The sequence below is a fragment of the Esox lucius genome, chromosome 1 (assembly GCF_011004845.1).
Source record: "Esox lucius isolate fEsoLuc1 chromosome 1, fEsoLuc1.pri, whole genome shotgun sequence".
Lineage (NCBI taxonomy): Eukaryota > Metazoa > Chordata > Actinopteri > Esociformes > Esocidae > Esox > Esox lucius.
Genome location: NC_047569.1, coordinates 18,523,539 through 18,549,176, shown reverse-complemented (window position 1 = coordinate 18,549,176; position 25,638 = coordinate 18,523,539). Strand labels below are relative to the sequence as shown.

The window sequence follows — 25,638 nt, the reverse complement described above, 5'->3', positions numbered from 1 at the left end:
AACGAATTTGTTACAGTACTGTATGAACATTTTATATTCTAAAACAACACTACTGACAATATCGCTAGGATTAATTTAATTTTGTAATTGTATTGTTTAGGAACTTTGAAGTTGTTGCCCTGTAACAGTTAGCGATCCTGTTAGCTGGCTCCAGTTAGCTGTATGATAGCTCCAGTCAAGTGTTTGTTAGTTTCGGGTTAGCCATGTTCAATTTGTGTTAACATTAAGGTAATTTGCAATTGTCTAATACTTTTACCAGATTTTACTACACTAGATGAACATGAAGGTGTTATACACATACGTACAACATTACTGTTGTATAAGAATTTTGTGAAATGTAAAAAGGGCTTGACAATTAAATTTGATTGATTTGATTAATGTGACTGTTTATTTTTTTTGCATAGGACTTGCCTGTTTACACTTCCACTAAAAATATATTACAAATTTCTTCCTTCATGATGTCCATGTTTCCAGAGTGGTTGTTTTACAAATTGTCTTTATAGCCTACACTTAGTTAATCCTGTCATTCTTTAAGGTAGGATTATGTGCTAGTTCATACTCCTTTGGCCCACTGAGTAACTATTGAGCCGGAATAAAGCATTAATAAAGGATACCTCACTATTTGGTAATTATTTTGTGTCCCTTTTGGGAAAGTGATGAATTATCTTACCTTAACAATCACTAACTAATGACACATGGGTAGCTATAAAACCCTTAATAACTGATACTTCACCATTAGTTAATTATTTTGTGGCCCTTTAAGTGATGAATTATCATACATTGATGATCACAAACTAACAACATGAGTTCATGTCCTGTCTCCACATAATCAAATGACAATACACTCTGTTAGTTAATACATTTGTAAATCATTAATAAAGTAGGGGTTATCATTATTAACCGTTTGTTAATGTCTTTGTTCATCATTCGTTCATGTTAACTACTGCATTCGTTAATGGTAGTTCATGTATTCTTATCGGAAAGTGTTACCGCGGAGAATCATAAGATGTGTGCTTAAAGGTGCCAGACAAAAGTGAATTTTGGAACATCTTGTCAGGGGGGGCGTCTATATACAGTAACATTACTACAATGCAGAAGGCTTATACTGTTGATGTAGCTGTGGTACAATAATATAACTATAAAAGGAATTACACCATGTGTTGCCAGTGACTGTAGTGTGGATATCTTTGTTTTCTTTTGTCCTACTCTAGTACTATAGATATATAAACTAGCATAGTGTGTGGTCATAAACAAAAATGTGTTGCTGGGCAATGGGAATGCTGTAAGATATCAAAATGTTCAGTTAAACCTTGGTAATGTGTTACTGGCCATGTCATGTGGTGGAAAAATAGGTGTGACCATATGACAAGGTGTTGTACAGTGAGGTGTTATTGAACATTTCTATGTCAATTCATATTGTTTATTTAACACTGATATATGCAATTACAGTAGTTTTATCACAGAGGACATCATGTGCCTCTTTGAAATGTGTATTTTTGTGTTGCCATTTAGGAACACAGGAACCCAAAATCACTGCGGCTTCCTTTAAGTGCTACGTATTGGGACTTTGATCGGTACTACTGTGTGTCTAAGCAGTAGATGAACATCTCAGTATTAATACTTTCACGTGAATGGGTAGCTTCAAGTACACACTGTGTGACATATCTGAGAACAACCCGAAATGTACCGCGCCCCAGTTTCAAAATGGAGATAGGAATCAGTAGTATTGAACTAGCAGGATAATGCATGTAAAACGCCGAAAACAAGTACATTAAATAAAAGCAGACATTTTAGTTATACAAAAAGGACATTCACTCCCTTTTTGAACTCATGTTTGCTGAAATCAGATTTGATCTTCTGAGAGGTGATACCTTCGGATTCCCCACATTTGTTGGTTCTGAACACATGGAGGCTGTTTCAGTTGCCTAAAGGTATCAAGGGGTTCAGTGTTCAATAGGTCCATCAGCCTCTAATGGACCTTACTAAGATCTTCCAGGATCTTTTCCCTTGACCTAGATCAATGTCTTTAGAGGTTAAGAAAATGAATATCTCATTAGCCAGTAAGTGTTGTGCTGATTCTCGTGACACTACAGATGCAGTATGGTGCCATGCAGGTGTAGAGAGCATTCGCCTCCTATTGGTCCTTTATGGCTCAGCTCACACAGTCTCCATGTTGGTGCTCCTGGCAACAAAACCTTTTAAATATTGCCATCTTCTACTGTGCTTTAATATGATACATGTTCGCTGTTTTATCCCCAGAATTAAACGTGTTTAGGGAGTCTTTTTTGAGATGATTAAGTCGTAAAAATATTTTTCTTCCCCTCTCTCAGCGTCCATTTGACGACCACCTGGAACAGATAATAAGGACATGCAGGGAAATGACACAGACATCATGTAAATTTACAGATACATTTTCTTTCTTGATTATAAATGAGTAAAAATAATACTTGTTTTTTTTACCATCGTCTGAAGAGTTAACATCAAATCTCCACATTGGAGTCTGTGAATCCTTTTTTACCCTCATTTACCAGGACAGGTTTTTCTGTCCGAGTGTGCCAAACAAGAATCTGTAGTGAAATACAAGACAAAATAATTAGCCACATCATTCTCATGCACTTACACACACCCTTTTACACACCCTCCACTCCGTGTGGGCTGTGGTCCTGTTCTAAGCATCTACTCTCAGGTATTGCAACAAGAAGAGTACTTGTCAACTTGGCAAAAACATTACATTGATAATGATGAATAGGGTGAATGTTACTAGCCAGATTTTACAAATATTAATCAAACATTATCAAATGATAATGGGGTAGGCACAGGGTCTAATTCATCACACTTTGAGGCCTACTTATTATCCACTATATGAGCTTCAAAATAACTTGCTCTATACTCTGGCTCAAGCAGCACAGATTTGTTGTGTACGTCACATACCAGTAACTATAACCCAAGTCAAGCCTTTTGAGTAGGCTGATTTGGCCCTGGAGATTGAGCACATCCAGGAGAGTTATGTGATGGTGGAAAAGTCAGCTTGAAGAGCTAATTTTCCTTCTCGCTCCCTTACGTTTCTTAGCAGCCCTGCCTTTCATCTCCTCCACCTCAATAATGAATTATGCATGGGGCATGTTTGAGCTGCTTCTACTAGGAGCCCAAACCCACTTTACCCAGGTGTAAAGGAGGTTAATAGTCACACTTGCATCTGAAGAGGTAGATTATAAAGGAGGAGAGGAGCCGTAGCATGGCTGAAACACTCTAGGTCACTCGCACCCATCCCATTTCCCCGCCCCCCTCCTCCCAAACTGAATATACCATCTTGTGACTTGGAGTGATGGTGAGCTAAAGCCCCAGTCCAATTCTTCTGTGCACAGGGAGAGACTTAGCAGCTTGGGCCAGAGCTGGGAACAGCCAAGCTGGAGATGAAGTGGGTGTGAAACACCACAATATGCCCTGAAGCCTTTTGCACTGACACCCACTCTGTGTGGGGAGGCTGGCAGTTACCTAATCTAAATGTTTACCTGGTCATATTTAGTGGACATTCAGTTGCCAATGCCTCTGAACTACAAAATATTTCGATTTACCAGAGTATAATCAGGGCCCATTCCTATAAAGGTTAACTGAACAGATTTAGGTAATTGCATAGGATTACATTTGAAGAAATAGAATTAATAGAATGGGCATTCCAATTCAAGGCAATTATACATTAGGTCTGTTCATTATACAGTTTGTATGCATTTAATCCTACCCAACTGCTGAAATCTGAGAAGATAATGTCTGAAAAACTGGGCCCAGAGTACATTTGTCTGACTAATTACTGTAAAGTACTCTAGAAGTCTTAGGCCACCTGAGAAATGTGTTTAAAATGATTTATCTGGGCCTTAAGTGTTTATTGTCTTGTGAACACATGATATACTCTACTATTAGAATAAATACAAAGACAAAATCATGCAGGAAACACAACATTTTTATCACGTCATTTATCCACTGAGGTACTATAAACAAAAGAACAGCAAAAACAATTCTGGTGGTGTGAGTCACATAGGAGCATTACACTTACCTTAGTGCAATTAGCTGCTTTGGGCTCCAGGTCGTTCAGTGTGACCAGTTCTCGGAGCAGGCTGCTCTCCTGGTAGCCACCCTTCACTCCCCGTAGCTTGAAATATGCCTGTGGCTTGAACAGAATGAGTCGCAGGTTGATGGCGAAGCCTGCCATGTCTATGGCAAATGGACGGTGAGGGTCAAATACCGTCTTCCAGCCGTACACCTTCCCTGCTGCATTGACCTTTGGTGACTCATACCGCAGACCACCAACGAAGGCCACGGGCCATACTGATACCTTCCTTGTGGACCTCATCTGTATAGAGAAGAAAGGACGGATTTGCCGTTTGTACTTCTTATATATACAGTACGAGTCAAATGTTTGGACACACCTACTCATTCAAGGGTACTTCTTTAGTTTTACTATGTTGTGGAGTAATAGAGAAGTAATAGAGACATGTGGAATCCTGTAGCAACCCAAAAAAAAGATCAAAATATATTAAAAAGATCAAAATACATTTCATATTATAGATTCTTCAAAGTAGCCACCCTTTGCACTGATGACAGCTCCATCATTGTCTGTACTTTAGTAGCCCATATTATGACAAGAACAGCTAAAATAAGCAAAGATGAACGACATTCCATCATTACTTTAAGACATACAGGTCAATGAGGAACATTTCAAGAACTTAAGAGTTTCTTCAAGTGCAGTTGCGAAAACCATCAAGCACTATAATGAAACTGGCTTTCATGAGGACCGCCACAGGAAAGAAAGACAGTTACCTTCACAGCAGAGGATAAGTTCATCAGAGTTACCAGCCTTAGAAATTGGAAATTAGATTGCAACCCAAATAAATGCTTCACTGATTTCAAGTAACAGACGACTCTCAACATAACCTGTTCAGAGGATAGTACCTGAATGGTTTATTTGCTGCAAAGAAACCACTACTGAAGGACACCAATAAGAAAAGACTTGCTTGGGTGAAGACACAACAAATGGACATCACACCACTGGAAATCTGTCTTTTGGTCTGATGAGTCCACATTTTTGCTTTTTAGTTCCAACCACTCTGTCTTTGAGAGACGCTGAGAGGGTGAATGGATGATCTCCGCATGTGTGGTTCTCATTTTAGGTATATAAACATTTATAGTATTGTAACAACCCTGGTTTATAAAGATATCGATGCCGTTCAGCAACATGCTTTTGTAGCAAAGTCGATAATGTACTGGCTTGGGGCAAAAAGGTTGAGGATTATAGCTCCCTGCCTGTTTCATTACACTGCTGTTGGAATTGGTCAGACCTTGAATCTGCAATCTCAATGGTATGCTGGGCACGGATATCAAATCAGTCTATATTTGTTGCATACTGCATTAATTTAAACAGTGCAGTATAAATAGTGTAGGGCGATAAGGACACAGTACAACGTTTTAGGAAGGTGTAAGCAAGGCTGGTTTCAGACACATCAAAGGACAGACAAGCTTTAAGCATGTACTGCATGTCAAAGGAGGAACGCAGGCCCACCCATCCTGGACCCATCCAAAGAAGGGTAAACATGGAGAGTGTTTCGGAGGACCAAAGCCATTATTCAGAGTGGATGAGGGAGATGCTTGAAAAGTACTGCCCAGCCTCTTCCACTCCTTAGAGGCTCTGGTTTGTCCTTTAATCTTCCAGCATCAAACAATCGCTCAGCCACCCGCTCTTTGTTGACTACGTTCTTGCACCACTGGCAGAGAGAGATACCCAAATCATAAAAGGAAGCGTTCTAATGAGGGGTTGAACTGCAGAGTCATTTATCCACACTCTGACTCAATGCAGCAGAACTAACGTACCACACTGCTGATGTACTGTTGTGGAAGTGTTATTAAATGAGGTGTGGAGCCAAAAGAAGAGACGTGTGTGATTGGACAACACAATGGAAAGAGAGTTTTGTGATTTTATCCCAGAATTCCAGCCTTCAAGATCATACCTCCTTAGCCCAGCGGATCCCAAAGGAGCTGTGTGAACAAGGTTTATGATGGGGCTTGAAAAAACATCAGAGACCAGTGGTTTCATATATCAAAATTGCATAGAAACTATCCTGTGCACCTAAAAACAGAATTTAAAATGGCTGTACGTATAGACAGTGTGATTTATCAAACAATCATGTGACAGTTTTAGACACCCCAGCAAGAGATCACCATTGATGAATGTCACTGGTTTTTAGCATCAGTGCTCATCCCCGACCTTGGCCACTTGAATTTTAACACACCCCTAATTTCCAATATTTGGTATGAATCAACCGTTTAAGCCTGTGGGAAACATACCATGCATGAAATACAACAACGCAACTGAAAAATGTAAGCACTGTATTCCTGAGATACTTATCTTACATCTCAGGTACACCCCAGTACATTTACGAACATTCTCTTGAAAACATTCATATTGATAAATCCCTCACTTTGTGCAGAAATGATCGCATGCATGGTTCCTGCATAGATTTGCACACCCTTCTTAAAGGTGAGGTGGGAATTATAGTCATTACAAAAGTGACATTGATCACAGCAGACAAGTTTAGATCGTGCATATCTCCTACATGAACATTAGCAAATTATTTAAAAGGTAATTCTGGAATTAAACTGTCTCAAGATTTTTCAGGGGGTTGCGCTTCTACCTTCCTGCTTCGCCAGCAACCCATAATAATGGGAATCAGTGCAAAAAAAAAGTTTTGAGCGTTCTCTGGTCTCAGTCTCTGAGTATCAATAATCTATGCTTTCTGCACCATTTATTTTCTGCCCACAGAAAGAGCCAGCAAGGATTGTCTGTGCTTTAAAAACACCGCCTAATAAACTCTTCTTGACAGAAATCAAGGATCATTAAACAATTTGGACTGCTGGATAGAGAAGATATGTTGATTCTACAGCAAATTGTTATTGGAAATAAGATTATAATTGCTTGCCTGGTCAATTGAGAACACTTTGTATACCAAGATACAGTGGGGAGAACAAGTATTTAATACACTGCCGATTTTGTAGGTTTTCCTACTTACAAAGCATGTAGAGGTCTGTAATTTTTTATCATCGGTACATTTCAACTGTGAGAGACGGAATCTCAAACAAAAATCCCATTGTATAATTTTTAAATAATTAATTTGCATTTTATTGCATGACATAAGTATTTGATCACCTACCAACCAGTAAGAATTCCGGCTCTCACAGACCTGTTAGTTTTTCTTTAAGAAGCCCTCCTGTTCTCCACTCATTACCTGAACGTGTTACCTGTATAAAAGCAGCAAGCAGCTTGGTGAAGAAGAAGAAGAAGAAGAAGGATGAGTACAACCCCAAGAAACCATCCCAACTTGAAGCATTGAGGTGGAAACATCATTCTTTGGGAATGCTTTTCTGCAAAGGGGACAGGACGACTGCACCTTATTGAGGGGAGGATGGATGGGGCCATGTATCGCGAGATCTTGGCCAACAACCTCCTTCCCTCAGTAAGAGCATTGAAGATGGGTCGTGGCTGGGTCTTCCAGCATGACAACGACCCGAAACACATAGCCAGGACAACTAAGGAGTGGCTCCGTAAGAAGCAGCTCAAGGTCCTGGAGTGGCCTAGCCAGTCTCCAGACCTGAACCCAATAGAAAATCTTTCGAGGGAGCTGAAAATCTGTATTGCCCAGAGACAAACCCGAAACCTGAAGGATCTGGAGAAGGTCTGTATGGAGGAGTGGGCCAAAATCCCTGCTGCAGTGTGTGCAAACCTGGTCAAGAACTACAAGAAACATATGATCTCTGTAATTGCAAACAAAGGTTTCTGTACCAAATATTAAGTTCTGCTTTTCTGATGTATCAAATACTTATGTCATGCAATAAAATGCAAATTAATTACTTAGAAATCAAACAATGTGATTTTTGGGATTTCTGTTTTAGATTCCGTCACTCACATTTGAAGAGTACCTATGATAAAAATTACAGACCTCTACATGCTTTGTAAGTGGGAAAACCGGCAAAATCGGCAGTGTATCAAATACATCTCCCCACTGTACATACTACAGTTAAGAATGTGGAAGCTAAAGATGTTATATAGGCAGTCACTGCCGTTAAATACTCCTTGGGGCTTTGAAAAGGCAACAAATGCTTTTTTATATGAATGCTTAATAATTAATGTACCTCTTCACAGGAATGTAGTTTAAACATGGCAAATGCATTATTTCAAGAGCTATATCAATGTTCACAATTTACAGCAGAGCCTCTGCTTGTGTCATCAGACATTTTCCCTATGGTTTGGTCTAGACAGAATGTTGCCATTACCTTAGGTCAGATTACTTCACTACTTTGGGATCGAGGTGCAGGCATTGGCTGTATTTCTAGAGGATCAAAACGACTGGAGATGACTGTTGAATGGTCTACAAATCACCCTGCATCATAACTACTGCCCTCCATCATCTACATCATAAAACATTTCTCCATAAATGCTTGTCCCTGACACTTGACTTTTAGGATGTGGAACTCTTGAATGTAAATATATTTGATATATTGCGGATTAAGGGTCAATGTCTGTACCTATGATAAAAATTACAGACCTTTACATGCTTTGTAAGTAGGAAAACCTGCTAAATCGGCAGTGTATCAAATACTTGTTCTCCCCACTGTATATACCTATTAAAAGTCAATAAATATCAATTGAGAGTTGTTCTCTGTAAAATAATGGCAAATATCTGATAGAAGAAGGGAGTGGAGAGCGCTCCATCAGACTGAGTTGAGTTTGAGGAGGGAAAACAAAAAGGGATCTGAGACCATTTATCCATACTTGTGGACTCTCCTCTTCACTTCAACCTACAGGTTTTCAAAGGTGTTGGAGCATTTTCATGCTAGAAGATCCCATGACGACCCAACTATTGCCACCAGCAGGGATGAACAGATTTTGGTATAAAATATCCTGGTACTTGACAGATTCCATAATGCCATATTCCCATTACATTTTGAAGGCAAAATACCTCCACAACACCAATTATCTGCCACCATACCTCACAGTGGGGAGTTGTTTCTGCATCTTTCTTTTTATGCAAAATCCAGCTCTAGCTTTTGTTGCCAAAAATCTCTGACCACAGAACTCTGTTCCAATCAATGTTCCAATGATGTTTAGCTAACTCTGCCCTGATGTTTAAGTCTTGATAAGAGTGGAAATCTTCTTCTGGAAAGACGTCCAAATAGCTTGTTTGCATGAAGGTGACATCCAATTGTAGTTTTAGACACTTGGTGTGCACAGAACGAACACAGGATTTTCCAACTATAATCCTATGGGAATTGTTTACATTTGTTTACTTAAAACATCCTACTCACTGTACATGAGGCAAAATACATTTGGGTCCCCTTCCAGACAGTGTCATCACAGCTCCAGTTTATTTAACCTTCTTAATTATTGCCCTAATATTGTAATAAGTATTTTCAGTTGTGTGGCTATTTTCTAATAATTATTGGTTAATTTATGACAACATTTTGTCTCATTTCATTTGTTCTCTGACCTTCCCCATGTTGAGAAATGAATAACTGAGTTGGGCATGGTTGACACCTCATACACCAATCAGCCATAATATTACGACCACCTGCCTAATACTCTGTAGGTCCCCCTTTTGCCGCCAAAACAGCCCTGACCCATCGAGGCATGGACTCCACTAGACCTGTTTGTCCAGCCCATCTCACAGATGCTGGATTGGATTGTGATCTGGGGAATTTGGAGGCCAAGTCAAAACCTTGAACTCGTTGTTGTGTTCCTCAAACCATTCCTGAACCATTATTGCTTTGTGGCAGGGTGCATTATCCTGCTGAAAGAGACCAATGCCATCAGGGAATACCATTGGCATGAAAGGGTGCACATGGTCTGCAACAACGTTCAGGTAGGTGGTACATGACAAAGTAACATCCACATGAATGGCAGGACCCAAGGTTTCCCAGTAGAACATTACCCAAAGCATCACACGGCCTCCGCTGGCTTGCCATCTTCCCATAGTGCATCCTGGTGCCATGTGCTCTCCAGGTAAATGACGCACACACACCCGGCCATCCACAAGATGTAAAAGAAAACATGATGCATCAGACCAGGCCACCTTCTTCCATTGCTCCGTAGTCCAGTTCTGATGCCTACGTGCCCATTGTAGGCGCTTCCGGCAGTGGTTACAGGGGTCAGCATGGGCACCCTGACTGGTCTGCGTCTATGCAGCCATGCACTGTGTGTTCTGACACCATTCTATCAGTACCAGCATTAACTTTTTCAGCAATTTAAGCTACAGTAGCTCGTCTGTTGGATTGGACCACACGGGCCAGCCTTTGCTCCCCACGTGCATCAATGAGCCTTGGCCACCCATGACCTGTCGCCGGCTAACCGCTTGTCCTTCCTAGGACCACTTTTGATAGGTACTGACCACTGCTAGCCATCACAATTTGGCCCTTGTCAAAGTCGCTCAAATCCTTAAGGTTGCCCATTTTCCCTGCTTCTAACATACAGAATGTTCATTTGCTGCCTAATATATCCCAGCCACTGACAGGTGCCATGATAACGAGATTATCAGTGTTATTCACTTCACCTGTGAGTGGTCATAATGTTATGGCTGATCATTGTATTTATACTCCAGCAAAACAAGATGTCGTGGGTAGATGCCATGTATATTTATTTTCAAAATTTCAATAATGAACTTAAAGGGAAATAATGGTAAATATAGAAAATGTGTCAAGGTTTATAAATCCCTTTGAGTCATTTTGGGCTGTCTGTTTAAACAGGTAGCTCTCGCTCTCTCAGGGAAAGCAAGGTTGAGCTAGCGCACGAGCTACAGCACAGGTAATTTTGACGGAAAGGGAATTTATTTTTATCCTGTCAGAAGATAATTTTTGGAGCAGTGGTTAAACAGTGTTGGAAGAGTCAGTGATGATCTCAATAAAGGCAGGTAGCAGCTGATTAACATTCATGCGGACAGTACAATATGTTTCAGTTTACCTCTGCAGCCTGCTGACGCAGAACCAATCCAGATGGGTTGAGAATTAACTCTATGATGGAAGTGTAGAACCATAACAGGATTGACTGGGTTGATTATGTTTTCAGCTGTAACAAGTGCAACATCCTTTGGTGTGCCTTCTTGGTGACTGGTGTATCAAATGTCTTCTCAACCGAGATTGTCGTAGATGATGGACCTTCGAAATTCATATTTTTCTGCAAAACTAACAGGTTTTCCTGAAATCAACCACCACCTCCACAGTTTTGACGGTCAGTTTTGACTGTTAAGTTCCCGGTTATTTTGACTGCACCTGGCCACCAGCTGGTTAAACACTTTGCAGTACATCTGTAAAATGCAGACGTGATGGATGCATCGCTCGATGTACATTTGTTGCTTTAGAGTTTAAGCATGCATCCTTACAATGGATGCTCCAGCGCAACATTCTGAAGAGTTTGAAATGAGCATACACACCTTGGTCAATACTTCAATAATCCACTAGCAGATGAGGATGGACATGTTCAGCTGGAAGATTTGAAATATTTCTGGGATGATTACGCTGACTATGCTGTGAAGAAGCATGCTATAATCATAGAGAAAAGACAATGTGAGGCATGCAGGGGGAGATAACTATTGTGGCCATGGGGGCAGGTCGTGTTTTGTGACAACAATTCGATTTAAGGGTTACCCTAGACCAGATCCTCATTACGAACAACAAACTGCTGCGCCATTGAACTGTCACCCAAATGGACTGCACCATTGAACTCCACCAGTATGCCATATGATCCAGAGAACCAGGGTGTCTGTTTTCAGGATTTAAAGATTTTTCGAAGCAGGGAGGGACTCCAAGATCCGATGGTGGCGGGGGGATCTGTAACCTGGGCGGTATCAGGGCGCTACTACTGTAGCACTACGGTTCTGAGCGTTAAAAGTCAAAATCTTCCATGAGGTTGGAGAAATACAAAAAGGGACAGTTCAGCAAGTTTCAAATCAGATGAAAAATCTGATGAAAAATCTAGAATTAAAATGATATTAAGTTGGCTTAATATAACCGCTTTTAAAAACATGTCATTTTTGCTGTCTTTTTATATATGCAACATTGTGGAATTTTTTTTAGGAAAGACCATACTTCTAGAAGTGGTAAAAGTATGCATTATTCATTCCGTGGAACAGTGAAAATAGATAATATTTACTTTATTATACTTTATTAGATGCTGTGTAAAATATTAATACTAGACGCTGTACACACTACCACCTCAATGTAATTAAAGTGAAGAGACGGTCACATCCATAAGAAAACTTTGCTTCCCAGCCCCAGGCCTGTACTGACCTCCTCAAACAGCTCCAGGCTGTAGGTGTTGTCATCATCAGCGAAGTAGACAATGCCTGCCTGGCTGCTATTGAAGTTGAAGGTCTCTCTTAGCCAGCGGAGGGCCAGATTTCTCTGCATTGTACCCCGGGGTATCCTGGGGTCCCGCGTGTCCCCGCGCAGCTTATAGTTCCTGGGTGTTTCCACATTCAGGTGGGTGTAGTTAAGCCCTGTTTCCCGGAGCAGGTGTGTCACCAGTGGAGTTCGTCTCTGGGAGTCCTCCACCAGAATCCAGTGCAGGTTGGCGACGTGAAGAAAGGTGTTGGCCAGCCGTGTCAGCTCCGCCTTCTGCACTGGCCGACTGTAGGTGGGGGTGATGACATGGATGGTGGGCAGCACGTCGGACCACGGCGGCGGCCGCGTGTACACATACTCTGTCCTCACCACCTCCACTATGTCCTTATCGGATGAGCAATACTCCTTAGAGTCGCCGGCCTGGCCCGTCTCCCCCCGCCCTCCATCAGCTCCGTCATCTGAAGGGGAACAGGGAGACAGGTAAGGCATTAGCACGCCCCGGGGCTGCGCGCTGTATTATCTCAGTTGACACAATCCAAGACGCAAGTACCTGCAAGTCGGTGCCGATGGACTGCAAGCCTCTCTGGTATGATTAAGATCTGTTTTACTAGGTGGTGACAGACTGCAAAAAGTGAAAGCAGGCAGCGTGAAGTGAGTGTACAACAAAGCTTCTGTACGGTTAGGGCTGGCTGTCACTACTCATTCAGCTGTAACAGCCGTGGCAGTGACTCCAATAGTGAAGCTACAACTAATGTGGCCACCAAAGCCTTTTATGATGAATAGAAAAATACAATTGTTGGATCCATAAATTAATTTCTACCCATATTAGGCCACAGCTAATGGATAACATTAATGGTGCCCAGTTAAAGCCGAGGATCTCACTTCAGACTACAGAAATTATACTTCTGCATCTTACAGATGAACACAAACATCTGATGGCCAGATGTACTGCAGTGGCTGCCAGAAAGCATTATTGCAAAACCTAGCTCCAGTTAAGATGAAACAGAAATATTAGCCTATATTAATTACATTACATTTCACTTCAATTGCAAATGGTAAGGAGGCAAAGAAACCTATTGATTTACATGACTGTCGCCTCTACGTTACAGTACTTGTCACTCAGCTTTGCATCTTGTTTGTTTATTTAGGCAATAAGACATGTAGGTGGAGCATATTGGGCTGTTTTTATGCTAAATGCAATACTTAGTGCCTGGATAAAGCCTGTAACCATTATTTAGAGGCAATACACCATAAACCTCTGAGGTGCCTTATTGCTATTATAAGCCCGTTAAAAATGCCATTAGGATAGCACTCATATACCACAGCTTTCAGTCAATCGTAATTCAGGGTTCCATTTTATATAATATGGTTAGGCCTATTCATTAAAAAAAAATTCATAACATTTCTGGCTTGTGTTAGTATGTGAAAGTCACACAAACACATTGACTCAGGAGATCAAATAAAGCCTGCCTGAAAACATCAGGGAGCAGTGATTATTATTTCAGATGCTGATTAAAAGGCATTAGAAATGAATCTACTTTCCTTTTGATTAGAGGAGTATGTCACATTTTTACTGCTAAAAAATTTGTTGCTTAAGACATTATGCTGAGTGTATAATTAATCTTCACTCTAGTCACAGGCTGCTGTTACTAATTGCATTTCAGATTGACCTAACTAACAACTGACCAACGGTATACTACAAAGTGACCTGCACTAACGCATAAGGATTTTTAACCCTAAGAAGTTGATAAGGAAACCGTCTGGAAGACATGTACATCATTTTCTATGTATGTGACTGCGTATGAGACTGAAATTGATTGTATGGACTGGCCTTTGAAAAGAGCTACTAGAAAGCAAATTATTTCGTATTTACCCTTGCGGATGGCGAGCAGTGGAGCGATTGCACTCTGGTGCCAAACAGTGATGAGCAGAGTCCACGGTAACACTATCAACACAATGGCAAGAATGTCTCTTCTTTTCGGCATCTCCAGGATTGGTTTTATGCCTCGTCATTACCTGCCAAATGAGAGAAGAGTGACGAGAAAATTGTCAATAAGTAAAATTAAAAGAGGTGGTGATTTTACTTGTTGAGAATATTCACGAGAGGTTGTTTGAGAGAGCCTGTGACTTTGTCAACCCTGATAAAGGTAACAATATTTTAGAACAGTGACTAAAAAGTTAATATATATACACAAGGCTTTGACATTTATTGTTTGTCTTTTTGTACACATCAATGATGCAGAACCGATTAGCTCTTTCCTAAAAAAAAAAACAGCGCTTTGGCTTTCACTCAGTGTCCTAGTTGTGTTTTAATTGATTCACTTTGATAATGTGCAATTTAACTGAACGGATCCTATGAGATTATTTTGGGACTTTTATCGTGGGAATTGTATAGGAACGAATTCAACATAATATTTGAAGCTGCTCACTCAAGCTCAGAAAGGCTCAATCAAAAATAAACTTTGCGGAAAAAGCGTGATTACTTCCATTGAAAAAGAATAGGTTAGTGAAATAATTGACATCTTGCATGTGTCATAATGTCGCATTGTGTCATCAGTGACCGTCATGCGCTCAAATTGGGCTCACATAACCCTGGTTATTATTTAGTGACCGACGAAGCTCTATTTAAAATCTCTCCGGTTTTGGTTGGTAAAAACAGGGTACTACGATAATTAGCAGACATATATAACATTTGATTTAGTTATCTACTATCGACGCATCTTTCTCAGAACAGTGACAGGCGATACTTGGTGTTTTATCTTTTTTCAGATAGGAACAAAGCGCTGTCTTAAAGACAAACATTATATGGAATTTATCACTATAAGAACGGTGTATCGGGAAGCACTCTGCCAAAGGATGATTGATGCAGCCACCTCAACTCCAATCGGGTAGGCCATGTGATTATGCTTGCTTTGCTTCTCAGAAAAGTAATTAGCTGCTAACAACATTGACTTTAAACTAAGAGTGGAGGTGTATATCGTAGTTTAATTCTGTAATTAGCGTTTTGAAAGTTCCTGGTAACTCTAACGATTGGGTTTCTCGCGCGCGTTTTGTGTGTGCTGGTGTACTCGATTGCCAACTTGCATTCGCGTGCCTGGGGGTTTCTGCCTTGTGTAGATGGGTGTGGCCTACTGCATCTGACTACTGCAAATTTCCGGTTGGCCTATCTTGACCCAGACCAGAGGAGTTAACTCGCGTTTTAAGTTGGGTCCAGTTATCGCTTGTTCGTTTACTTTGGACAACGAAATAATAGTCCAAAGTAAAAAAAAAAATTGCGTTAAAAGTTTAGTACAAACGATGGAGCCTATTTTGCCGATGTTTTGCATTAGGTGGGGGGCAAACTTCATGCAGGTCCTCAGGTAAACTCTTAATTTGAAAAACAATGAATGCGTATCCTGTGTATTTAGCTAATGAAAGGCATTCCAGATATAGCACCACCCACAGGGGAAATCTAAATATCAAGTTGTTTTTCTGACGAGGAAACAAAAAAATGAAGAAAACGCTCTTTATTTATTTGTCCAAAGTAAACAAATGAACGAACGATACCTGGCACAAGTTGGCTAGCTAGCTGTGGTTTAGCTATTATCTGCATAGCCAACAGCAGTTTTGGAATGTATCTTCTTGCACCAAGTAATCATTTAAGTATAAACTATAATAATAAGCTGTCAATGTTTAGTGATTATTGGAGACACAAATGTTAACTAGCATGTCATTATAATTTCTGACATTTTAGTGGAAATATTAATCTTTTCAGCTAGTTGGTTAGCGATGTGCTTCAAAAAACGACCCCCTATTATTAGCTACCGTTCCTTATAATCTATTTTGTTCTATTACGTTTTATTTCATTTTTATTTGTGTTACAAATGACTGCGTGATTGTAGTCTTCTCTTGTTTACTAGAAAGTACCTTCTGGTGAAGAAAAAAAGGCTGCTCAACTTGATAATACATGTCTGCGCTGCTCGCAAGTTGAATTTCACGATGCTACTTGTGTCTAAAACAATTTCCATACATAACGTTTTTTGAATCTAAAACAAAAGTATTTTAGTGACCTCCAAACATCATTATAATGGTGGTGGCTTAGCTAAAATGGTATTTAATGGCTAAAAGTACCGTTGTTTTCCAGTGCATATTTTTTACCCGAAAATATCCTTGTGAGTGTCTGGGGTATTTCCATAGTTTGTTCAAATATGTGGTGGGTTTTCAATTACAGTTTGAGTTTAAATGACGACTTCAAACCATAACGTCGGTCAAATAGCAAATTCTGTTTTCACGTTGCTACGGTAACCTCTTGTTTTTTTTTCAATGAAAGAAGTTAATTAAATATATTTTTCATTATGAGATGTGGTAGACTTTGGCAACATTTGTCTGTGATTATCAATCTGGAAATATTTATTGCAAATTACAAAAGTGAATTGCAATATCGAATCGCAATACAGAGTATGATGCAGAGTATGATGCAAAACAATATTGTATTGTGATCCAAGTATCGCAACAACATCGTATGGCAAGGTCCCCTGGCCATTCCCACCTTTGTTGAATAGTATGTTTTAACTCTTTCTTAATATTCTTATTTGAATTGAGGTCTGGGCTTTGAGTGGACTATACTCAAAGAAATTCCCAGACTTGTCCAGATGCCACTCCAGCATTCTCTTGGCTGTGTGCTTTGGGTTGTCGTGCTGATTGTTGAATCTTCAACCTAGTCTGTGTGCTCTAGATTAGATTTTCTTCAAGGACCTCTCCGTATTTTTCACGATTCATCCTTCCCTGTTCCCGCCGCTGTGAGATATCTCCATGGCATGATGCTGCTACCACCATGCTTCACCGTAGGGATGGTATTCTCAGGATGACATGGGGTGTTAAGTCTGTATCTTAGTTCCCTTGACCAGCACAGGCCTGTAGAGCAGGCCTTTATTCATCACACTGTACTTGTGTGTGTGTGTACGTATGTACGCATGCAGTACAGGTAGTCGTCGACTTACGACCGGGATACGTTCAGACCTACCGGTTGGAAGTCGATTTGGTCTGCCGAGGAATAATATTCAAGTCCCCCGTAGCCATGTTGCATTTTCTCTTACCATGCTTGCTCGTGGCAGTAACTATCGTACGCCCAACATCATGCACAGCCTCCCGCACGGTACCGCGCTGGCTGGTATACCATTTATTTTTTTACTTCGGTCGCGGACTGTCGTACAACCACGCAGACAAAAGTTGCATAGGTCATAAGTCGATGACTACTGTATATGATGTGGCCAGATGCACAGCTGTGCTTGTTTTAGGTGTTCCTGGTTTCAACGGTTGGATCTTACTGGCCTTTGACTAACCAGCCCGTTTCACTGGCCACATTCTGATCCCTGTGTAAGGGACTGTAGAAGGAGGTAGTCTGCACAATTAAACATGTTGACCAGCTAATAGCACACACAGACACAGCACACACAATGCTTTCCCCTGTGAATCCTTATGGATTCCACTTCCACAATGTTGTGTTATCTGATGCAAGTTCCTCCCGTTGTTGACCTCCAGTGACCATCTTCAGCAACTTCCAGCTCCAGAAAATATTAAGAGACCACTGCACCTTTTTCTTTCCTTTCCAAAGAAGTTGAAAAGGAAAGTTGAGTGAGGAACAGAAGCTTTCAATTTGCAGTTGTCTCTTAATTTTAACCCTTCTGTTCCTCACTCACAACCTTCCTTTTCGACTTTTTTGAAAAGGAAAGAAAAAGGTGGAGTGTCTTAATTTTTCCAGAGCTGTACCTAAGTCCACTTATGCTTACACACTTAGATAACATACATACCCATATCCACATTTGCGTAGCTACATTGACTTTCTCTCTTACACACACACACACTCCCCCTATAACTTATCAGTCTGTTGTCCAAACCCAACCCAGCCCCACACGTTAATGCCTAAACCCAAAGGTGATCCCAACACTCAACTTAAGTCCCTCTCAACTCCATCCTTGGCAAATTACAGACATTTTTATAATTGTACTTAATTTAGAAAAGATTGCCGATTTAATTTTTCACTTTCACATTACATACAAATTTAGATTTCATGTTGTAATACAATCATATGTGGAAAAGTCAAAGAGGATGAATACCTTTGAGAACCAGTGTATTTTGAACACATTAAAGCCATGTGTTTGATTATGGCAAATCGATGCCTCACCCAGGGTTAGAACTGGATCATGGCACCATTAGAGATGCAGTTGCGTAGCTGGAGTAGCCACACAGAAGCAGCACAATGAGAGATTAGTGGGATTCTCCACAACATTTCAGCCAGCCATGTCTTCTCCCTTGCACAGCATGGAAACAACACCCTGCGACCTGGATGGAAGACAAACAGACGAAGCTTAGTCACTGCATGACATCATCATCCAGTCATGTTGTAGGACCACATGACATCATCACTCACATTACAAATACATTCAGACTTTATACTTGTAAAGCAGACCAAGCCCTTTTGGGAACCCTTCCCCATGTTCACACACATTCAAAGATGATCACTTTGTAACTAAGTCACTGTTTTCAAGCATCTGAAAAATCTGTCAAGAAATCTAACTCCGCTACTGTACCATGCATTCATGATATAATATCCATTAGTTATGTGTCAGTTGCAAACGAACAGCTCTTTTTGAAGGGCAATGCTGGAACCAAATCACATTGGGTCCCTTATTTTTCAGCTCAAACAATGATTATTTGCTGATAAACCAGCTTTTGTGCATGCGATTTCAGTTTAACTGGCTTTCCCGTTCTGGAAAAACAAATGTATCATATTTTCGAATGCTATATCAGATTGTCTCATTCACTTCCATTTTAGCCCAGAGAGAGACTGCAGGAAAAATAAAAATAAACTCTAAACTGAAATAATTTACAAAAACAATTCTTTATAAACTAGGATCATGCTAGATAATCTGTAAGTAGGCCCCGTTTTCAAAAATAGTACACTTATCCTTTGCAGTGTTGGAAGCAAGAGAAATAGGCAGTAGTAAAGACCTGAGCATCTTTGACAAGGCCAGATTTTTACAGCCAGATGACGGAGTTAGAGCATCTCTAAAATGGCAAGGCTTGCGGGGTGCTCCCGGTCAGCAGTGGTGAGTACCTATTGACAGTGGTACGAAGAGGGACAAAGCGGTGACAGGGTGTTGGGCTGACAAGGCTTATCGATTTACAAGGGCAACGGAGGCTATCCTGTCTGGTCTCATTTTAATGATGTTATGGAAGGAATGTGTCACAACACCTGCTGCGTATGGGGCTGCGTGGCCACAGACAAGTCAGAGTGCCCATGATGACCCACTGTCATAAGTGCCTACAATGGGCACACACTCGTCTTAACTAGTCCTGATTTGACACATGCCACATACCTAAACATTGTTGTAGACCAGGTACACCCCTTCATGACAATGGTATTCCCTGAGGGCAGTGGCCTCTCAGCAGGATAATGCGCCCTGCCACACTGCACACATTGTTCAGGAACGGTTTGAGGAAAATTATGAAGAGTTCAAGGTGTTGCCATGGCCTCCAAATTCCTTTGATCTCAATTTGATTGAACATCTGTGGGATGTGCTGGACCAACAAGACTGATCTACAGCAGCTCCACCTTGCAACATACAGGACTTGAAGGATCTGCTTCTAATGTCTTGATGCCAGATACCGGACACCTAGAGGTCTTGTAGAGTCCATACCTCAGCGGGTCAACGCTATTGTGGCGGCAGGCGGAGGACCAACAACATATTAGGCAGGTGGTCATAATGTTTTCAGTGTATAAAAATTATAAAAAGTCTACACACCCCTGTTAAAATGCCAGGTTATTGTGATGAATGAGACAAAGAAATAATGTCAGAACTTTTTCCACCTTTAATGTGACCTATAACGTGAACAATTAAATTGAAAAACAAACTGATATCTTTGAGGGGGAAAAATAAAAAACTCACAATAACCTGGTTGCATAAGTGTGCACATCCTTAAACTAACACTTTGTTGAAGCACCTTTTGATTTTATTACAGCAACTCAGTCTTTTTGGGTAGGAGTTATTAGCATGGCACATCTTGACGTGGGAATATTTGCCCACTCTTCTTTGCAAATGCGCTCCAAATCTGTCAGATTGCAAGGACATCTCCCGTGCACAGCCCTCTTCAGATCACCGCACAGATGTTCATTTGGATTCAGGTCTGGGCTCTGGCTGGACCATTCCAAAACATTAATCTTCTTTTGGTGAAGCCATGCTTTTGTGTATTTGGATGTGTGCTTTGGGTCGTTGTCGTGCTGAAAGGTGAAAATCATCTTCAGTTTTCTAACGGACACCTGATGGTTTTGTGCCAAAATTGCCTGGTATTTGGAACTGTTCATAATTCCCTCCACCCTGACTAAGGCTCCGGTTCCAGCTGAAGTAAAACAACCCCAAAGCATGATGCTGTGACCATCATGCTTCAATGTGGATATGGTGTGCGTTGATGTGCAGTATTGTTTTTGCGCCAAACATACCTTTTTTTTTTGGAATTATGGCCAAAAAGTTAAACCTTGGTTTTATCAGACCAATACAAATTTTCCCACATGCTTTTGCGGAACTTGATGTTTGTTTTTTTAAACTTCAGCCAGGCTTGGATGTTTTTCTTTGTAAGAAAAGGCTTCCATCTTGCCACCCTACCCCATATCCCATTCATATGAAGAATACAGGAGATTGTTGTCACATGTAGCACACAGCCAGTACTTGCCAGAAATGTCTGCAGTTCTTTTAATGTTGCTGTAGGCCTCTTGGAAGCCTCCCTGACCAGTTTTCTTCTTGTCTTTTCATCAATTTTGGAGGGACGTCCAGTTCTTGGTAATGTCTCTGTTGTACCATATTTTCTCCACTTGACAATTATGGTCTTCACTGTGTTCCATGGTATATTTTCTCCAATTGACGATTACTGTCTTCACTGTGTTCCATGGTATATCTAATGCTTTGGAAATTATTTTGTACCCCTCTCCTGACTGATACATTTCAACAATGAGATCCCTCTGATGCTTTGGAAGCTCTCTGAAGACCATGGCTTTTGCTCTGAGATGCAACTAAGAAAATGTCAGGTGAACAGCTGAACTTTATTTATGATTAATCAGAGTCACTTTAAATGATGGCAGGTGTGTAATGACTTCTATTTAACATGAGTTTGAATGTGATTGGTTAATTCTGAACACAGCCACATCCCCAGTTATGAGAGGGTGTGCACACTTATGCAACCAGGTTATTTTAACGTTTTTATTTTTCATTTTTTCCCCCTCAAAGATTTCAGTTTGTTTTTCAATGGAATTGTTCACATTATAGGTCACATTAAAAGTGGAAATCCGAGATTATTTATCTTTGTTCCATTCTTCTATATCACAAAAACATGGCATTTTCACAGGGATGTGTAGGATTTTTATATCCACTGTATATAATACACTCACCTAAAGGATTATCAGGAACACCATACTAATACTGTGTTTGACCCCCTTTCGCCTTCAGAACTGCCTTAATTCTACGTGGCATTGATTCAACAAGGTGCTGAAAGCATTCTTCAGAAATGTTGGCCCATATTGATAGGATAGCATCTTGCAGTTGATGGAGATTTGTGGGATGCACATCCAGGGCACAAAGCTCCTGTTCCACCGCATCCCAAAGATGCTCTATTGGGTTGAGATCTGGTGACTGTGGGAGCCATTTCAGTACAGTGAACTCATTGTCATGTTCAAGAAACCAAATTGAAATGATTCAAGCTTTGTGACATGGTGCATTATCCTGCTGGAAGTAGCCATCAGAGGGTGCCAAGAAAACATCCCCCACACCATTACACCACCACCACCAGCCTGCACAGTGGTAACAAGGCATGATGGATCCATGTTCTCATTCTGTTTACGCCAAATTCTGACTCTACCATCTGAATGTCTCAACAGAAATCGAGACTCATCAGACCAGGCAACATTCTTCCAGTCTTCAACTGTCCAATTTTGGTGAGCTCGTGCAAATTGTAGCCTCTTTTTCCTATTTGTAGTGGAGATGAGTGGTACCCGGTGGGGTCTGCTGCTGTTGTAGCCCATCCGCCTCAAGGTTGTGGGTGCTTTGCTGCATACCTCTGTTGTAATAAGTGGTTATTTCAGTCAAAGTTGCTCTTCTATCAGCTTGAATCAGTCGGCCCATTCTCCTCTGACCTCTAGCATCAAAAAGGCATTTTCGCCCACAGGACTGCCGCACATTCTTTGTAAACCCTAGAAATGGTTGTGTGTGAAAATCCCAGTAACTGAGCAGATTGTGAAATACTCAGACCGGCCCATCACCAACAACCATGCCACGCTCAAAATTACTTTCCCATTCTGACTTTCAGTTTGGAGTTCAGGAGATTGTCTTGACCAGGACCACACCCCTAAATGCATTGAAGCAACTGCCATGTGATTGGTTGATTAGATAATTGCATTAATGAGAAATTGAACAGGTGTTCCTAATAATCCTTTAGGTGAGTGTATAGTACTGTGCAAAATTCTTAGGCCAGCTGAGCAATTCATGTAAAGCTATTAATCTGGGCATTAAGTTTATATTTGTTTGCAAAACTCTACAGGATACAACAATAAAATACAAATAAACATGAAAATACATAATACAAATGAACAATAATGTCTTCTGAGGTAATTTATATCTTGTAAAATGGTTAGAAGAAATGTCATAAAGACACTTCAGGAATGTAATGTTTAGAGATGGTGGCAAAGGCAAACAAAGGTTAAAAGTTGCAGCTTTAATGCTACACAAAGCAAAACTGAACACAGTGCACTGGAAAAACAACAACACTATATACTGAACCACCAGACACGAGAACATCATAATATAACAATGATAGACAAGGAATGGGAGAAAAGGACTGAACTTAATACAAAGACTAGCGATGAGAACAGAAACAGGTGATGACTCAAAGGTGAACAGAATGAACTGATTAACTAAACAGAACAGGAAAAACCAAATAAGCTCATGACACTAACAAGCAAGGAAACCAAAACTAAAACAAGGACTGGAACGATCCCGTTAGGCTGGAAGGACGCTAGGCAAATTGAAGAAAGTGCATTAAAAGCTAATCCTGCAAGAATAAAAAAAACCGGAAAATTACTTAAAAACATTAAAGAAAAATCTAGCAAAGCAAATTTCTTCAGTTCTGGATTCTAGGGAGGCCACAAAAATACTAAAAATGTTTTTATTAGTTGTTTTCATAGTTAAATTTTTTTTGTGTTAAACAAAAAAATTATTATAATAAAGTTACTGTTCATAGAAATTACTTTAATTTATGTGTGTATTAGAGTGGCTTAGAACTTTTGCACTGTAATCAGGGATCAACATTAACAATGGCCCGCTGGCCCGGCTGGCTGTAAGACTTAACGTTGGTCCAATGGACAAAGACGGGCCAGTGCTCAATTTCCCCATTAAAATTCATAGTATCATATTAAAACGTGTGCTTGTCATCTTTATCACACTTTCTGCTCAATGTTCGCTTGTTCTCACATTAAAATGCGTCTGTGGCTCTTGTCACCTCAAATAAGCAAGCATCTTCATGCAAAGAGGATATTTATAGTAGTTAATATTTAAATAACCATTTATTAAAAAGTAAGGATGTGTGTTGCATCATATTTATGTAAACAGCAATTCCTTGTATCAGCTCTCATGTCTCATCCCAGCAAACACGTTACGTAACCACGACCAACCGTGACATAGTGGATTGGTCATGTCGTGACATTACCTTCTTACAATGTTGTGGCAACGTTGTCCGAAGGTAATTGCATGACCACATCTTCCTCACCTGCTCAGGAAGTCGCAGAAACGTAATTAAATGACGTACTGACAATGTAAAAACGTACGTATCAGTTTGGTAACGATCTTATGTTACTACAACTGGAAAAGTTAAACTCCTATTTTCGTTGCTACAGCGTACTTTACTTATGATGTCATTACTTGCCACCACATCGGAAACCATATTCCAAATATTTCAGAGTTCAGCAGAAGAAACAATAATACTCCAATACACGCAATTGCTCAATTCAAATGCCATGTAGCCTAATCTCCCACAATACCAGATGGAAGGCATACACAAATTAACTGCACGCACGGAAGAGCCGCAGCTCCAAAAAAGTCCCTCCACCTGCAATTTTTTTTTTTTATCGAGGTGGGATTTCCTGCTTTAACCTTCCTGTTTGTTTTGAAGTCCCACACAGTTCTGATTTGACTTTCTGTACCGTTGACCAATTTGGGTGAGGTGGGTGATCAATAAAAGTATTTTTTAATTACATACATTTTCTTGATTGGTTGTAAAAATTTTATATTATTTTTTACTAAATTTCATATGGGGCTCTTCTATATTATGTCATGAACTTTGTTAGGATAAAATACCAGACTGATGATCTAACAGCATTGACATAATTATATCTGGAAAGGGGTTGATAGAATAAATGTATACATAATACCTCACATGCTCACTGTAAAACTAAAGTCTGTTTAGAGCCCTGCTGAATTGTATTGTGCACCTTTAAGAGGGTACAGTTGGTGTGGATAAACAGTGGATAGAAGTGTCATGTGAGATATGTTGACTGGACAGAAATTAACTAACTATTCTAGCTGTAGGTAAGATTTTACTAGTGCAAAGAATTGTTATGTCATATTAAAATACCTGGTACAAAATACTGTTTCACAAATTACAAATGGGTTACTTTAAATAAATTGCATTTCAGGTTGTATTTATGTAGGATCATTATCTAACTGGTTCCAAATGTAAGTTACCTTGTCAGTCCGCTGTGACAATGCAATATTGTTTGCTGGGAAGTGATTACATGAGCAAAATATCTAGTAGGGTTGATTATGTGGTTTGTGCTATAAGGCAGAAAACAAACTGAGTCAACTCAGACTTATTTAAAAAATAGAACCACCATGTTAATGGGATATGGTTGATGCTGAAGAGGAATTGGAGTAGAAGGTAACAGGTAGGCTAGCTACAGTAGCTGTACCTAGACCAAATAGATTTTGCTATTGCAAAAATAAGCATTGCATAACCAAATACTGCAAACCTGCCAATGATCAGCAAATGACGAATAGGCAACCTTAATTACATAACGTCACGACGTACAGATGACGAAATGAAAACATAATTTAATCATGTTGTAGCAACCAAAATAGGAACTTCACTTCCTTTTGCTGCAACATCAGATAGTTACGTAACCGGTATGAAAATGGACTGTCTCGCTATGTTGTGACAACGTAATATTGTTTGCTGTGGTAT

At 40.2% G+C, this 25,638-nt stretch overlaps 1 protein-coding gene across 9 annotated transcripts in view; it reads right to left on the bottom strand.

The window, feature by feature from the left end:
- Nucleotides 1-739: 739 nt before the first annotated feature.
- Nucleotides 740-25,638, bottom strand: part of b3gat1a (beta-1,3-glucuronyltransferase 1 (glucuronosyltransferase P) a) — a 123,291-nt gene continuing 98,392 nt past the window's right edge. For 4 of the 9 annotated variants that reach the window (XM_010893284.5, XM_010893285.5, XM_010893287.5 and 1 more), the window contains 7 exons: nucleotides 18,542-18,699; nucleotides 14,252-14,394; nucleotides 12,929-13,000; nucleotides 12,325-12,836; nucleotides 4,052-4,348; nucleotides 2,461-2,567; nucleotides 740-2,348 (listed from right to left, as the gene is read on the bottom strand). In XM_010893284.5, the coding sequence (XP_010891586.1) occupies nucleotides 2,481-2,567; nucleotides 4,052-4,348; nucleotides 12,325-12,836; nucleotides 12,929-13,000; nucleotides 14,252-14,363 (1,080 nt within the window). In that variant the 5' untranslated portion in view covers nucleotides 14,364-14,394; nucleotides 18,542-18,699 and the 3' untranslated portion in view covers nucleotides 740-2,348; nucleotides 2,461-2,480. Of the gene's footprint in view, nucleotides 2,349-2,460; nucleotides 2,568-4,051; nucleotides 4,349-12,324; nucleotides 12,837-12,928; nucleotides 13,001-14,251; nucleotides 14,395-15,251; nucleotides 15,826-18,473; nucleotides 18,700-19,368; nucleotides 19,419-25,638 lie in introns of those variants that run through there. The other 5 variants (XM_010893288.5, XM_010893289.5, XM_020049888.3 and 2 more) reach the window with 5 other exon arrangements.